Source organism: Acomys minous (assembly GCF_964271855.1).
Source record: "Acomys minous genome assembly, chromosome: 7".
Classification (NCBI taxonomy): domain Eukaryota; kingdom Metazoa; phylum Chordata; class Mammalia; order Rodentia; family Muridae; genus Acomys; species Acomys minous.
This window is the reverse complement of record NC_140488.1, coordinates 123498785-123514586: the sequence shown is the minus strand read 5'-3', so window position 1 is coordinate 123514586 and position 15802 is coordinate 123498785. Positions and strand designations below refer to the sequence as shown.

The 15802-nt window shown below is 38.7% G+C and overlaps 1 protein-coding gene across 4 annotated transcripts in view; it reads right to left on the bottom strand.

The window, feature by feature from the left end:
- Window positions 1-15802, bottom strand: part of SMPX (small muscle protein X-linked) — a 57563-nt gene that overhangs the window by 16875 nt on the left and 24886 nt on the right. For all 4 annotated transcript variants that reach the window (XM_084791144.1, XM_084791146.1, XM_084791145.1 and 1 more), the window contains exon 4: window positions 10557-10702. In XM_084791144.1, the coding sequence (XP_084647270.1) occupies window positions 10571-10702 (132 nt within the window). In that variant the 3' untranslated portion in view covers window positions 10557-10570. The remainder of the gene's footprint in view (window positions 1-10556; window positions 10703-15802) is intronic.

The following is a 15802-nucleotide window of genomic DNA, read 5'->3' as shown; positions in this document are numbered from 1 at the left end:
CCTTTGCTTGTTTCACTCAGAGATGACACAAAAAAAATATTCAAAGGGACTATGGTTGACTAAAAGGACATTTTTTTTAAAGAATGGAGTGGGTGACAGTGATTCAAAGGGCTAGGTGGAGAGAATGCTGCAGATGCTGGGAGTGACTTACAAGCTGGGTAACTCTAGTGTAATTGAATAACTATCTCAGCATTGACTCTGACATAAATGAATATGCCATTCCTTATGGTCAGCAGAAGAGGTAAGTGAGATACGTATGTGAGACAGAGGATGCTGCATCAGCCATTCGCAAGCATATAATAAATGGGACTGCTAATGGTGGTGAGGAAATTATACTGGTGCTATTGGTTACTGATATTTGCTACTAATATTTAACACTGATTTTAAAACTTTGCAGAACTGCTGAGATAATAGTATAAACCAAGTACATATGTATGTATATAGCATACATATATTAATAGCTGATAAAAATATTGTATCTGAATGCCTTATTTCCACAAACCTAATTATGATAAAAATAAAATAAAATAAATGTATGAATTACCTAACATAGTTCACTCCTATGATCTTTTTATTGGCATCTTAATTTCTATAAAGTGCATTAAATAGACTACTTGGAAAAGAAAGTTGGCTGGATATAACATTAATCTCTCAAGCAGAAATTTGGGGTTTTTCTTTGCTAGCACTACTGACATCTGGGGCTAGATAATTAATTCTTTGTGGTAGGGGACTGTTCTGGACATTATAGGCTGTTTAAAAATATCCATGTCTTCTCCCCTAGCCTGCACACCACTGTTCTAGACATTGCTAAATGTCTCTGAGGGACAAAATGCTCACACACACACACACACACACACACACACACACACACACACACACACACACACACACATCTATATCCTATGTTGTGAAACACTAAGTAAAGTAGTCCACAATATTGAAAGCAAAGCACTTTGGCCTAGAAAAAGTTACAGGCCAGTGTATATAGACCTGCAGAGTTGGGTCCTGAGCCAACTGTTTCTATGCAGGTTGTAAACAGGTCTTAGCACAAAAACTTTTCAAGACAACAAAACAAATTATCGGAACCTTGATGTAGTTTAGAAACACTAAAGAAACTGTCCTCCTCCCAGCAAAGTGAAGAGTAGAAAAATGAGGGCTACAAATAAAAAGAAAGGCAGCTTCACTAGAAAGTTTAAAAACTATCTCTGACCATTTCTTTTAAAGAAAGAGAATAGAATTTATGTAATTGGGTCAAAGCAGGGAACACATCAAAATTTAGGACAAAACAAATGCCCAGAAAACTACAGAGAAGACATTAGTAGAGGCTTTTTGGTTTTGTTTTACTTCTTACATACAGTTCTATATAAATCAATAAATCAGTCCTCTGTCTTCTGAAGAGGGAATAGGTTCTGAAATCATGATAAGTCAGATTATGAAATATAAATCATGTTAGTCCTGGAGGCTGAAAAGCAACATGAAAACAATCACTCTTGTGATAAACTGATAAACTGTATGGTGGAAAAAGTAAGATTCAAAACTGTAGAAATGCTATGAATGATGGTATGTCAGGACAAGAGGCTAAAAGAACCATTCTCATTGCATGAGTCATTGCCTAGCCCAGGCATTGTGCTTACATATACTTTTCTAGAAGCATATCCCTAGCCTTCAAAGCTACCACATACAGGAAATGCTGGGGTTTTTTGTCTATTATGAATTAACAAAATGGAAACACTGAACCCAAAGTTGCAAACGTAAAAGGAACTAAACCATGCCTTTATGACCCCAAATCTCCATATTGTTAGCAATTTAGCTGCACTGTGCCCCATATCTACATATAGAGAATAAAAATAAAGAGATCAAAGTATTATATCAAGAAGGAAAATTACTTTTAATTTCCCAGATGCTGTTATTATTATTATTATTATTATTATTATTATTATTATTATTATTATTATTATTATTATTATTATTATTTTGGTAGGGTTCTTTTGTTGTTGTTGTTGTTGTTGTTGTTGTTGTTGTTATTGTTGCTTGTTCTGGGTTTTAAGACAAAATCACACTCTTTAACCCCTTTAGCCCCAGATGACTTGGAGATCACAACAATCCTCCTGCCTCACAGCCTCCCAAGTGCTGATATTACAGGCATGAACCATCAGGCTTTGTTTTAGAGCCTATATAAATAGATTTTAAATTTATTATTCGTCATTTGATAAGGATGTTTCCATTCACAAAGTAATTTAATATTAATCACATTTCTCAAATACAGAGCTATTATTAATTTGGCTAATGATGTGAGATCTTTTTTAGCCATAAATGTCTACATGGAAGAATTCTCTATAAGCTCTGATTTCATTGCATTCCATACATTTCAGTAAGCTGCAGGTTTTTCCTCATTATTCTGAAAATGCTTTCTAATTTCTCTTATTACACTTTTGTGAGTTGTTAGTTATTTTGGAATGTGTTGTTGGAGTTCACAAGTTTGAGAATTTCTAAACTTTCCTCTGTTATTAAATCATAACTTTAAATAATTTGGTCTGTTATGCATGACTTTCATCCTTATGCATTTGTTAAGACATGTTTTATGTTCAACATAGAGTACATTGTAGACAATGTTCCTTGTGTACTAACGTCAGCTGTGTACTCTCGACTTGTTCGGTAGAGTGGTCTATACATGCCTGTAAGGCCCTACTTGGTTTCCATTGTTATTCAGATCTTCTATTTCTTGCTACTCTTTTACTAAAAGTGTGGGGAATGGTGGAGGCAGCATTTCACTCTGTAGCCAAGGCTGGTCTGGAGCTCACTATGTAGTCCATTCTGCCCTCAAATTCATAGCAATCTCCCTACATCATCCTCTTTAATGTTCGGATTATAGGCATGAACAAACATACCCATCTATTACTGTATACGGAAAGTTTAAGTCCTCAATTATTATTATTATTAAATGTCTATTTCTTAGTTCAATCCTGTGAGCTTTTGCTTCATATATTCTGGGATCTGTTGTTAGGTGCAAAGTGTACTTCTTACCAAGTATGTGGGTACATCAGTTTGCCCTCCTGTCAGCACTCTCAAAATTAGCACTTGAATAAACAAGAGTGGCAGTGATGCATACTATTTAACATTTAAGAGTAATGAGCACCTTATGTTCTCCTTTTGGGGAGATGACATCTCTTTGGATGACTAGTTGGCAAGTATATCTTGTTTGGACATAAGTGTTCTTTTAAAACTAAAGTAAATAAGTTGCTGCAAATTAAATTTTCTTTGTTTTCATATATTTTGGTATACATTTGTATAGTAAATATATTTGAGCAGACCTCCCTGGGTCCAGATCTGCCCATCATGATGTTCTTTTTGTATGTTTCTAGGACTCTCTGGATCCTTGTATTTCCCCATTCTCCTGTACTTCTCTCACCTTAAGGTCAACAACTAATAAATGGGACCTCATGAGGCTGAGAAGCTTCTGTAAGGCAGGAGACACTGTCAGCAGAACAAAGCAACAGCCTACAGACTGGGAAAAGATCTTCACCAACCCTACATCTGACAAAGGTCTAATATACAAACTATATAAAGAACTCAAGAAATTAAACGCCACCAAATCAAATAACCCAATTGAGAAATGGGGCTCAGCAGGGGGGTTTTCTCAACCTACTGCACCAACCAAGGACAATACATCCAGTAAATATTGAACCCCTACTCAGATCTAGTCAATGGACAGGACTTTCTCCACAGTTGTGTGGAGAGCGCGGACTGACTCTGACATGAATTCTGGTGCCCCATAATTGATCACTTCTTCTTGGTGGGGAGGCCTGGTGGCACTCAGAAAAAGGATAAGCAGGCTACCAGGATGACACTTGATAGGCTGTGACTTTTTGGTGGGAAAAAAGGTTCCCTTCTGTCACAGACCTAGGGGAGGGGAAAAGGGTGAAAGAGGGATGGAAGAATGGAAAGATAAAAGTGAGGGGATAACAATTGAGATATAATCTGAATGAATTAATAAAATAAATTTTTAAAAAAGAATTTAGTAAAGTCAGTGATATATATTAACAAAATCTTGTTACAAAATGATAAATTAATATAAATTAATATATTTGTTATATAGTTGGTATTATTTTTCAATAAAATTATCATTTTATGGTTAAAAAAAAGAAAGAACTGGGGCTCAGAAGACGAGACTTGCTAGGCTGTGACCATATGGTCAGGGAGGAGGTCCCCTTCTGTCACAGACCTAGTGGAGGGGAATAGAGTAAAAGAGGGAGGATGGGAGGAATGGGAGGAGAAAAGAAAGGGAATAACAATTCAGATATAATCTGAATAAATAAATAAATAAAAGAAATGGAGCTCAGAATTAAACAGAGAATTCTCAATAGAGGAATATCGAATGGCTGAGAAACACTTAAAGACATGCTCAACGTCTTTAGTCATCAGAGAAATGCAAATCAAAATGACTCTGAGATTCCATCTTACACCCATCAGAATGGCTAACATCAAAACCTCAAGTGACAGCACATGCTGGCAAGGATGTGGAGAAAGAGGAACACTCCTTCATCGCTGGTGGGAGGGCAAACTTGTACAACCGCTGTGGAAATCAATTTGGTGCTTTCTCGGAAAACTAGGAATAGGGCTTCCTCAAGAAACAGCTATTCCACTCCTTGGAATATACCCAGAAGATGCTCCACCACACAATAAGGACATATGCTCAACCATGTTCATAGAAGCCTTATTCATAATAGCCAGAACCTGGAAACAACCTAAATGTCTCTCAGTCGAAGAATGGATAAAGAAACTGTGGTTCATTTACACTATGGAATACTACTCAGCTATTAAAAATGAGGAAATCCCAAAATTTGTGGACAAATGGATGGAACTAAAAATGATCATACTGAGTGAGTTAAACCAGAAGCAGAAAGACTCACATGATATATACTCACTTATAATTGGGCACTAGCCCAAAAGGCATGTCCCATGAAAGTCTTCACTTATCAGGAAAGTGGATCAGAGGGGAAGACATCCTATTGGGACTTTAAGTGAGAGAAGCATGGGAGAATGGGGAAAAGAAAGATCCAGAGAGTCCTAGAAACCTACAAGAAGAACATCATGATGGGAGGATCAGGGCCCAAGGTATCTGCTCAAATTATTTCACTAACCAAGGACAACACAAGGAGTAAACATCGAACCCCTACTCTGATCTAGCCAATGGACAGGACATTCTCCACAGTTATGTGGAGAGCGGGACTGACTCTGACACGAACTCTGGTGCCCCATATTGACCACCTCCCCTTGGTGGGGAGGCCTGATGGCACTCAGAGAAAGAATAAGCAGGCTACCAAGATGAGACTTGATAGCCTATGACCATATAGTGGGGGAAGAGGTTCCCCTCAGTCATACACCCAGGGGAGGGGAATAGGGTGAAAGCATGAGGGAGGGAGAAACGGGAGGATACAAGTGATGGGATAACAACTGAGTTGTAATATGAATAAATTAATATAAATAAATAAATAAATAAATAAATAAATAAATAAATAAAACAAGGAAAACCTGAAATAAATTGCAGGCAAATGGATGGAACTAGAAATGATCATACTGAGTGAGGTAACCCAGACTCAGAAAGACTCACATGGTATATACTCACTTATAATTGAACACTAGTCCAAAAGGGATGTCCCACGGAAGTCTTCACTTACCAGGAAATTGGGATAGATGCAGGGACCTGCTATTGGGACTCTAGATGAAAAGTTTGTATTTTTAAAAAGATTTATTTTTACTTTATGACTGTTTTGCCTTCGTGTACATATGTTCACCATATGCATGCCAAAAGAAGAGGGCTGCCTTTCGAACTGGAGTTACAGACTGTTGTGAGCAGCCATATAGGTGCTGGGAACTGAACCAACTGAGACAGCTCTCCAGCCCCTAGTTTGCATTTTAAAAATGAAATTATGTATGTAGTGAGGAAGGAAGAAAGAAAGAAAGAAAGAAAGAAAGAAAGAAAGAAAGAAAGAGGGACGTATATGCACAATAGAATAATATTTGTGCATTAAAAACAGGTGAAAATCTTTGTGATTTGAAGCAAGATGGCTAGAGCTGGGAGACCTTTATGCTGTGTTTTATTTTTATTTTTATTTTTATTTTCAGTTTCCAAATGGTTATTTTATCAGATCGTTCAACCTTAAATTTTTGCCATTTGCAATTCAAAATAGTTACCTGAAGTTTGCGGTTTTGAGTGCATTATTTACTTTTATTGTACATTTGTTTTCTAAACTCTTTGGCACAGTGTTCGGGGGCATTCAGACTGCCACAGTATAAGTCAGGAGAGAGCTTGTTTGTGATGCCAATTTTCAAGCCTTTAAATTTTAGTTGGGTTGTGGCTTTTTCTGTCTTTGAAATCTGCATTTTATTTGTAGCAACGGTACTTTTACTTTTCTATATCCTCTAACTCCAGAGTTTTCTTTTTTGCCCCCCTTCCCCCCACAGCTACATTCACAGCTGAACCATATTATCAGGAAAGGTGCCTTGATGAAAAGATCAGGATAGGAGCTCTGACCATTCGTCAATGTTTTCCCTAGAATAATTAAAAATGAAACCAAACCAAATCTAAAGAGCATCTTTCCTCTTTTTAAAAAAAGAAAAAAAAGAAAGAAAACAACTCGTCTCTTGTGCTGCATCACTAGCCCGAACATCAGTTAGTTTATGAAATGCAACATCAAACCCCTTTGTTTTCTAGGAAAAAGAAACTGCAATGACTGAAGTTGAGAATGTGGGTACCGCCTCACTCACACACACTCATTCTCAGACTGTGAAATCCCCCACGCGCCTTCTCGCCGGAACAGATAGTACCAAGTGCAAAGGTACCGTTAAGGTGGTATGCTGTGTTTTAAAAGCAAGGCTGCATGGTTCCTTCCCATACGTGGAAGCTAAAAATATCGGCTTCGTTTAAGTTGATTATAGAAGAGTGGTTGCTAGAGATTAGGAAGGGTAGAAGGAAGGTAGACTAGAGAAAAGTTGGACAATAGATTCCACAGCTCAGTCAGGTTGAGAGTACTGGGTTCTGGCATGCTACAACATAGTTGAATAACAATGCCTTGAAACAGTCTATTGCATATGTTATAAAGAACTAAGAATGTGAAACTCCCCAGGATAAAAAGTACAAATGTTTAAGCAGACATGCTAGTCACCCTGATTTGATTGCTTATAAGTACTGAATTACCATATCATATTCCATAAATGTGTGTATCAACTTTAAAATGACAGGCCACAGAAATGTTTTGCATTTCTCAGAGATCCTAGTTTAGTATGTACAATAATAGTATATTGAAGTTGGCCTGCCACAAAGCCTGTGGCCAGGGTGCCACATTCACCACTGAGCAGCAGAAATCCCTAGGACTTCAGGATAATGGTTTCTCTCTAGAGCTTCATCAGCCCTGGGGCTTTCACTTGCTGCTAGCTTGCTGTTCATTTGCATAATTGTAGAATTCTTCTTAGGTTTTACCCCTGTTAATCATTTCTTTTAATTGCAGCATTGTTGCTACCTTAATACTTCCATTGTTCCTTTCTAATGCTTTGTTATCAATGAACTCTTTTAGCACTGGAAAAACAAGAGCTATTATAGACAAGTTGGGCAGTCTTCTTTTGTTCTGCCCTAAAAGTTTAGGTAGTGTTGCCCTAAAGGAACTGTTTGGTCCTAACAAGCTAATTTATTAACCAAGTCCTGCAGATCCCACATGTCCAGAGGTTATCCCTTCCCATTGCCCTGGAATTCTCCTACTCCTGATTAGCTCCTGTTCTAAAGTAACACTGTCAAACATCTCTTGTCTACTTAGGTGGGTCAAAGTAGCCATCAGATCTCTTCAAAGATGAAACCCCTAAATCATGGCTTAACTACCCTCTGACATATCTTTCTACCAAGACTTAGGTATCCTGACAGCAAGGGCCAAAGTTTCTACCTGTACATCTTAGTACCAAGAAAAGAAAGTGCACAAGTTCCACAAGGTGGGTATAAGTGTCCTTTACCAAACACCTGTAGTCTGACAGGAGAATAAAGGGTGGAAATGGACAGAGTTGATTTGGACTCTAAACTCAAGCAGTTCTTCAGGTTCCCCAGCCCCTTGGTAGATCTGTGGGGTTCCCTACAATGCAGCAACAAATGGGCCTGGGGACGTCAGAAGACTCATTTTTTTTCCTGCTAGTCCTGCCTCTGTATCTGGCTCTTGGACTTTCTTAAGTTAACATCTGGCCACTTTCAGTTTCATCCAAAAGAATCCTCAGAATAATATGGCTGAATACCATACTTTCCCTGTCCTGTCCTAAGCCCCACCTTGGCTTGGGAACCCTCTTAGAAATGTTCCCATGTTTCATGGTTTGTACAGGATATGTGCTATCTCTGTGTTTCTTTTGCGTGGTCTGGTTCCCAACCTAAGTATTGATACCCAACAACTAGAAATTTCAGACATGGAAGCATATGCCTGCAGCCTGAGCACTGGCTTAGGGGACACAGGTGGATCCCACGGGCTCACTGGCTGCCTAATCTAATGATGAGCTTCAGATCCAGTAAAGAGAGTCTACCTCAAAAAAACAAGGTGAGTCATGGTTATTCAATTTTGATAACAGGTAGCTATTACTCAAGATTTAGCTAATATTTATAACCTAACTGCCTTCTAGCCACCCTTCTTTAATATGCCTGGTAAATGTGATTTCTCTACAATGAATAAAGACTAAATTAACTGCAACTAAAAAACAAAGCAAGGTAAGATGTAACACAAAGAAATCAAGCTTGAACTAAACTGGAAGATTCCTCCCTGGAGGGCCTGCTATTATGGTACCAAATGGCACTATGTCAACTCAAAGAGAACTGATTGTGATACTCAGCCATTAGTTTGTTCTGCTATTTCATAAATAACAAGTTCATATACATATCTGCCAGATTAATTCCCTCAGGTAGTTTTGATTCATTCAGGTTTCTGAACTTTATTCTGTGGCCCATGGAATATAATTTGTTTCATTCTTACTATCCTTGTTCTCGTATGTCATTTTGCTAAAACACTATGGGCTGTCATTTTACTTTAACTCAAAACGTTCTAAGATGAGCATGGTAGTGCATTCCTCCTAGTGTCTCCTATACTTGAGAGGGTGAGGCAGAAGGATAGGAAGTCTGAAGCAAGCCTGAGCAAGATAGTGAGAAAATGTCTCACAAAAGGAAGGAAGGAAGGAGGGAGGGGAGGAGGAAGGGGAAAGGAAGGAAGAGAAAGGGAGGGTGGAACAAAAAGATGGGTTGACCAGCTAGCTCCCCTCTTCCTCGAAGAAATCTTTTTAACTAAACTAGTTTGAAAATTATCTTTAGAATGTCTAGATAAGTATAACATGAATAACATCATGGCAACCCACTGGACTGTCTCACAAACATTTTTAGTGCTGTCTATAAAGTCAATATTCAATCTCCGTGTAAGGAGGCTAATCAATCTGTATGCTGCAGTGAGACGTGGCAATTGAAGCAATAGGTGACTGATAGAATTGGTCTCCCTAGGACTCATTTCAAGAATGAAGGTGATAACCGGGTATCAAGAAGCATATAAGAAACACTGGAACCAAGCATGGTATCCCACACCTCTCATCCCAGCACTGGAGAGGCTGAGGTAGGAGGATTGCCATCAGTTTAGGGCTGACCTAGATTGCAGCCCAGCTTCAGGTATAAAGTAAGACCCTGTCTTGAAAAAAATTAATATAATGCTCTTCACACAGTGGCAAGTGATAAATATGTCTGCCATTCATAAACATCGATTAAACTGTTGAAGGGACAAATGAGGGAATGAACAATGAGTGAGACAAAAACCTATTGTATATTCCCATATAGATTTTCCTCTATACTTCTGTTTAAGGGATAGAGAAGATTGTGCATGGTGGGGTTTAGTAATGCTGATAAAGGATAAGTTTGTTTCTAGCATCTCCTAGAACAAAGAGCCATGATTTGATTTGTCTCTTGGCAGGGTTTCTATTCTGGTTAATAAGAACCAGATCTGCAGACAGAGAGTTGGTTGAGCCCTAACCAGGGGATCATTACCAAACAAGTAAAATGAAAATGAATTTTTAAGTACCTTGTTGGAGCAGTGTGCCCAGTTTTGAACCTACTCTTGTCCCATTTACACCCACACTTAACTTGGGGGAGTGGGAGGTCTTGGTCTGCCTCACACTTTTTTTTTTGAAGCCTGAATGCATGCGGCGCTGACTCCTCTCACTTGTGAATCTACACAGGTAATTATTTGTCAGATCGTTTTGCCAAAGCACTAGTCATTGTTCTTTATGGTGTATGGTGGAGAAGCATGCAAGCTGCCCTCACCTAACCTCATCTTTCCCTAACTAGAAGAAGGATGAGAAAGGAACCAATAGGCAAGCAGCATTGCTGGTTCTCCAAGCAGTTATGGACTAAGATAAACCCCCCGAAAGGTGGGGCTTTCCCCGAAAACTGTACACAAAGCTGTCTAAATTGAACACTCCAGGTAGAAACTCCTCCTGTGGAAAATTCCCATTGGAAAATAGTCTTTTTCAACCAAAGAGAGTGCTTTTCTACTCACCTTCCCCTTTTTAACTACTGTTGAGTTTTGGGGACATACTTCAGTTCGCTCTTAATATTTTGGATTTCCGACAGGTTGACAGCTGGTCCTGGGAGTTTCTTTGCTCCCGGAAATGGCTTTTTCTCCTCTACAGTTGGAGGGGCCCCCTGAAAAGAAAGGGGAAAAATTCAACTCACTAAAAACAAGGCTCTCTGGCTCATGATATAGAGCAGGAAAATAAATACTGAAGGAAGAAAGACATAGTGTTATTTCAGCATGGTGACTTTCTCTTGTGTCATTGTTCAGACAGCCTTAGAGTTTCAATAAAGTTCTCTGAAGTTGTACAGGAATGTAAAATAATGCTGTACGAAACAAAGTCCTTTCCGTATGACTTAGGATGCAATGGGCAACAGGTCTAGTAACTAATAAATACTGTCAACAGCTAGATGGAGTTGTGTTTTCCACACAAGCATCTTCTTAAAGTGACTAGTTTATCAGATATCTGATGGCAGAAATCTATAAAATGTCAGTGTACATCTAGCCGTAATTAGTCCAGGAGTTTGCAAAAATTTGTTCAGAGTGCAGTGGCTGTCAGCCTTTTGTCTTATGGTGCCTTTGGGAAACATCAACTCAGAAGGACATAAGGAAAACATCTTTGAATAGGGGCTTTGAACATGGGAGCGAAGGGTAGAGGCAGGCAAGTTTTGCCTACTGCTTTGAGGAGTTTAAATTTCCTATCATTAAAGGAGTCAATTTTAGGGAGGAACCTACAGCTTTTTCTTTTTGTGTGTGGCTCCTCTAGTGCCTGATGGCAAAGTTTTGACTGTATCCCTGATGATTTTTGGTTTAACTAACCAATCCCATAATCAACCTATACTTCTATATACATGGCCCAAGCACACATAGTATAAGATTATAAATCATTAAGCTCAGTTGCTATGTGTAGCTAACTACAGAAGAAAATTGCATGCTAGTCTGTTCTTCCTACCTACTTGAAAGAATGGTATTTGGGGACATTTGATCACCCTGACAGCCAGAACATCATGCCTTGGATCACATTACTTCAGAGGTAACTGGGTGATCACCTTATCACTAAAATTCATTAATCACCATTCTGAGGTCACATTTACCATACCTGCTGGTAAATGACTGAGTGCAACAGCATTCCTAAAGTATGTCTATACCTACGAGACAGGGATTCCTTCTAGCAGAAATTTAGGCTGGAGAATTGAACTTAAAGCCATACTGAGGCCTGTGTTTCGTCCACCAAGCCCCTCACTCTTCTTCCCCTTCATCTGGATCTCAACAACTCTCCTGTAGCTCTCTCTCATCTTTTTTTTAATTCAAAACCACTTTTTAAAAACTATTTGCTTTTTATGTACATATAAAATAAACTACATGCAGCAAGAAGAACCACAGGGGGAAAAATCAGGAATTATATTCATGTTATTTTCATAGTGTTTTCACTATATTTGGCAACCCTGAAGAAAACATTTTCCTATCTCTATGAGCCTAAAATTCTGAATGTAAATCAATATCTATCATACATCTAACTAGACCTAAAAACATCTTAACCCCTAAAAAACTAAGCTCAATTGTGAAACTAAACTATTTGGTCTTCAACCACATCAGAGACTTGAGAAGGAGTAAAATTAATTACCTGAGTAGACAGGAAGTGCAGGTTAGCAGCTTCCAAGTTAAAAAAATGACAGATAGCTTGCTGCCTGGAGAGTCACCCATAACTGTCTATAACATTGGAGCATCATCTTCAGCCTTATGGACCAATATATCTGACAAACATATTTCTGAGACAGGAACTATTGAGGACTTGCTTTCCTTGTCTTGGCAGAGTTTGGCTGTCAACTCTGTCTGCATCCAAGCTTGCCAAGTTTTAGGCAGAATTCTGTCAGTGGTCAAAATGAGTCCATTTTGTCCAATGGCTTGTTTGCTATATTTGAAGCCATCCCCATAAGGAGGTTCCTTGATGCTCATCATCATCTTTGAGATAGGCTGGGTGCTGCCAGGAGTTAACCTGTCTTGTTGTCAAAGAATCATTAAACACCTTTAAATGCCAAATTCTGTAGGACTCTTCTCTCATCTTTCTTATAAGTGTTTTCCCCAGTAAATAAATACTCTGTATGTTAAATGTCTGTTTCTTCAGAGGACTCTAACATAGTCCCCAGTACAACACTGTCATAACTGCACCTGCTTAACCAAGAATTAGATAAACCAATATAAGTATGGTAGTGGTGGTGGTAGTGGTGGTGGTGGTGGTAGTGTGTGTGTGTGTGTGTGTGTGTGTGTGTGTGTGTGTGTGTGTGTGTGTGTGTGTTGTATGTGTATGGTGTGTGTGTGTGTATGGTATGTGTTTGTGCATGGTCTGTGTGTTTGTGTGTATATATGATGTCTATGCTGTGTGTGTATATGTATGTGTGTGTGGTGTGTGTATGTGTGTGTATGGTGTGTATGGGTGATGTGTGTGTATTTCAGTGTGTGTGTATGTATATGATATGTATGTGTGTGTGGTGTCGTGTGTGTGTGTGTGTGTGTGTGTGTGTGTGTGTGTGTGTGTGTGTGTGTAATAAGAAACTGCACATTTGGCTGTGAAGGACAGGATTAGAGCTCGTGCTGTTAGTCCTGGTCTGGTGACTGCCCATGTCTCATTCTCAAAATGGTTAGCACCTACAGGAAGAATGTGTTTAAGCATCCTCAAACGACAAAACACTAGGCAGATGTGTCCCTTATAGAAATGTTTTTAAATTATTTATTGGGGAGGATGAGTAGGCATAAAAGACCAAGATGTTATTCCTCTTGTAAGGGCTAATGAGACTTCCTGTAGTTATTTTCTTTGAAGCTGGTACAGTGCTGATTAAATAGCTAATGTGTCACCCACAGTAAATGATAAAGGAACTCAGTGTGGATGCTGTAAATCCCTAGAAGTTATTGTTTCCTTAAGTTTATGTACAGAGCCATAGGCCTTGCTTTTTTCTCCATGTGAACACATTCATCATTTGTAAGTGTAGATAGAGAAAAGGTCATTAGAACTGTAAAACACTTCAGGAAGGAATTTTTAACAAGGCTGTAAAGTGTTGCTTCTTTTTAAATATGTGTAGCAATGAAATGAAAAGTGTTTCAGCACTTAAAAGTGCTCTCACGGTTGGAGGTGGGTAGATCTTAATAAAGACTCATGAAGAGAAAAATGTTTCCAGATCCTTCTGCTAAGTTCCCAGGTAAGTCATTTCCACTGCTGGCACATTTAACACAAACAGTCAATATCTGCACTTATGTGTCTGGGGCAGTGAACAAACACAAATTAATAATAGTAATGCTTAATGCTAGATGCCTTCTTACCAAGTTATTAAGACCTCAATGGACTACTTTTTTCTTCAAGATAAGCATTAGCATTTGATTTAGTAAGGTGGTATATGATGGGAATTGTCACTATATTTAATATTTGATAGTATGATATTGTTCAGGAAGCATGGCACATTTTTAATTTGTTTATTTTATTTTATGTACATTGGTGTTTGACTGCATGAATGTCTGTGTGAGGTTGTCGGATCCCTTGGAATAGGAGTTACAGACAGTTGTGAACTGCCATGTGCGTGCTTGGAATTGAACCTGAGTCCTGTGGAAGAGAGAAATTAGTACTCTTAATCGCTAAGCTATCTTTGCAGCCCAGCAGGGTACATTTTTACACTGAAGTTCTACCATGTTTTAAAAACATAACAGGAATCAGATTGTATTGCTTATAATTTGTTATTTATAAGAATTGCAGTAAACTAAAGCATGAGTAAATAAACTTCTACTTGAATAATGAGGATAGCCCTTTTCACGGATATTTCAATCCAGCAGGAAAATTGAAGATATTCACTCTTTAGTGTAGATAAAGAGAGGATGAGATAAGCCTTACTAACCACTGCAGCATTCCTTGACTCAGGGGCAGTGCCGTGAAGGGCAATGCCTGCCATGGGAATCACAGAGGGTCTGTAAAACTTTGCAGTATGGTGACGCATTTTCAAGGTACATCATCTTCACACCCTTCTTTTCTAGCAGACACCCTACTGAGTTTTGCCCCGGGCTCTCTTACATGAGGTAATAGAATTTGGCCTCCTTATTCTTCATGATCAAAACTGAAGAAGACTCACTGATATCAGCAAACATTTTAATTGCTAGCTGTTCGAAGGTACATACGCCAAGTCATTTAATTCTCACACTAGCTCTACACATCTGCTTTTATCCCTGCCTTATCAGTGAGATGAAGGTATGAAAAAAGCTTTAAAAAATTGTTTTTTAATGTCCCAATCCTCACAACTAAGAAGTAACTGGCCTAGAATGAAACAATATGTTTGCATCTTGCGAAGGGACAAGATAAAAAGGAAATGCTTAACAGAAAGTCCCAATGTAGCATAATAAGAATATTTTAGTTGAAAAGGAGATTTGGAGGCTTAGAAATGGCTCATCAATACCCTCAGATCACTTCAAGCAAGCAGCTGCTTTTTTTATGCAAAAGGAGTTGGATAGAAGACCCCTGTGCCAGGAGTATGCCTATGTCTAACAAGCCATGTACAGAGGATGCAGTCCCTGTCTGTAGGCAGGGCAAAGGGCTGGTCAGAAGCCACAGGTACACAAAAGAAAGTCAGTGTTCACAAAGCTTGTCAGACCCCAACGACTGAAGCCATTTTTCTGCTAGAACACATCCATTTGTTCACTTCTTAGAGGATGTCATGATCAAAATACTGTCTTAGTTTACCTGGAGGACTTAACTGGCTAGGATAGAGGTGAGCTGTTCTGGATCCTAGTAGTATGTTACAAATATCATGCTATACTATAATTCTGTTAACATGAGGCTAAGATATGAATCTTAAATCTATGAATGTCAGCAATTCGTAGTTTGCAACTACAAATAACAGTAATAAATATAAATATGGAAGTTACTCTGAGTTCATATTCTATTTCCTCATTCAAACTCTGCCATAGAAGGTAGCTAGGGCCTCAAGCCAAGCCACAAAAACCCTATTTAAGTGTACCCTTATAGCTAAGACAAGTTAACCAACTACTCTTCTTATGATGTTTCTCTGGGAAATTTATTCTGAGGCCCAAGACAGAGTTTGAGTCATGAGGTCACTTCCTCCCTTAATCCCACAAGCCCTAAGAGTTTCTATCTAATTGTATTACATAAGGAAGAGCCTTAGCTCTCTGTTCTACCCAATGAACCCTAAAAACAAAGAGTGGCACAATGCATGGAACACTCTAAGATCTTGAGA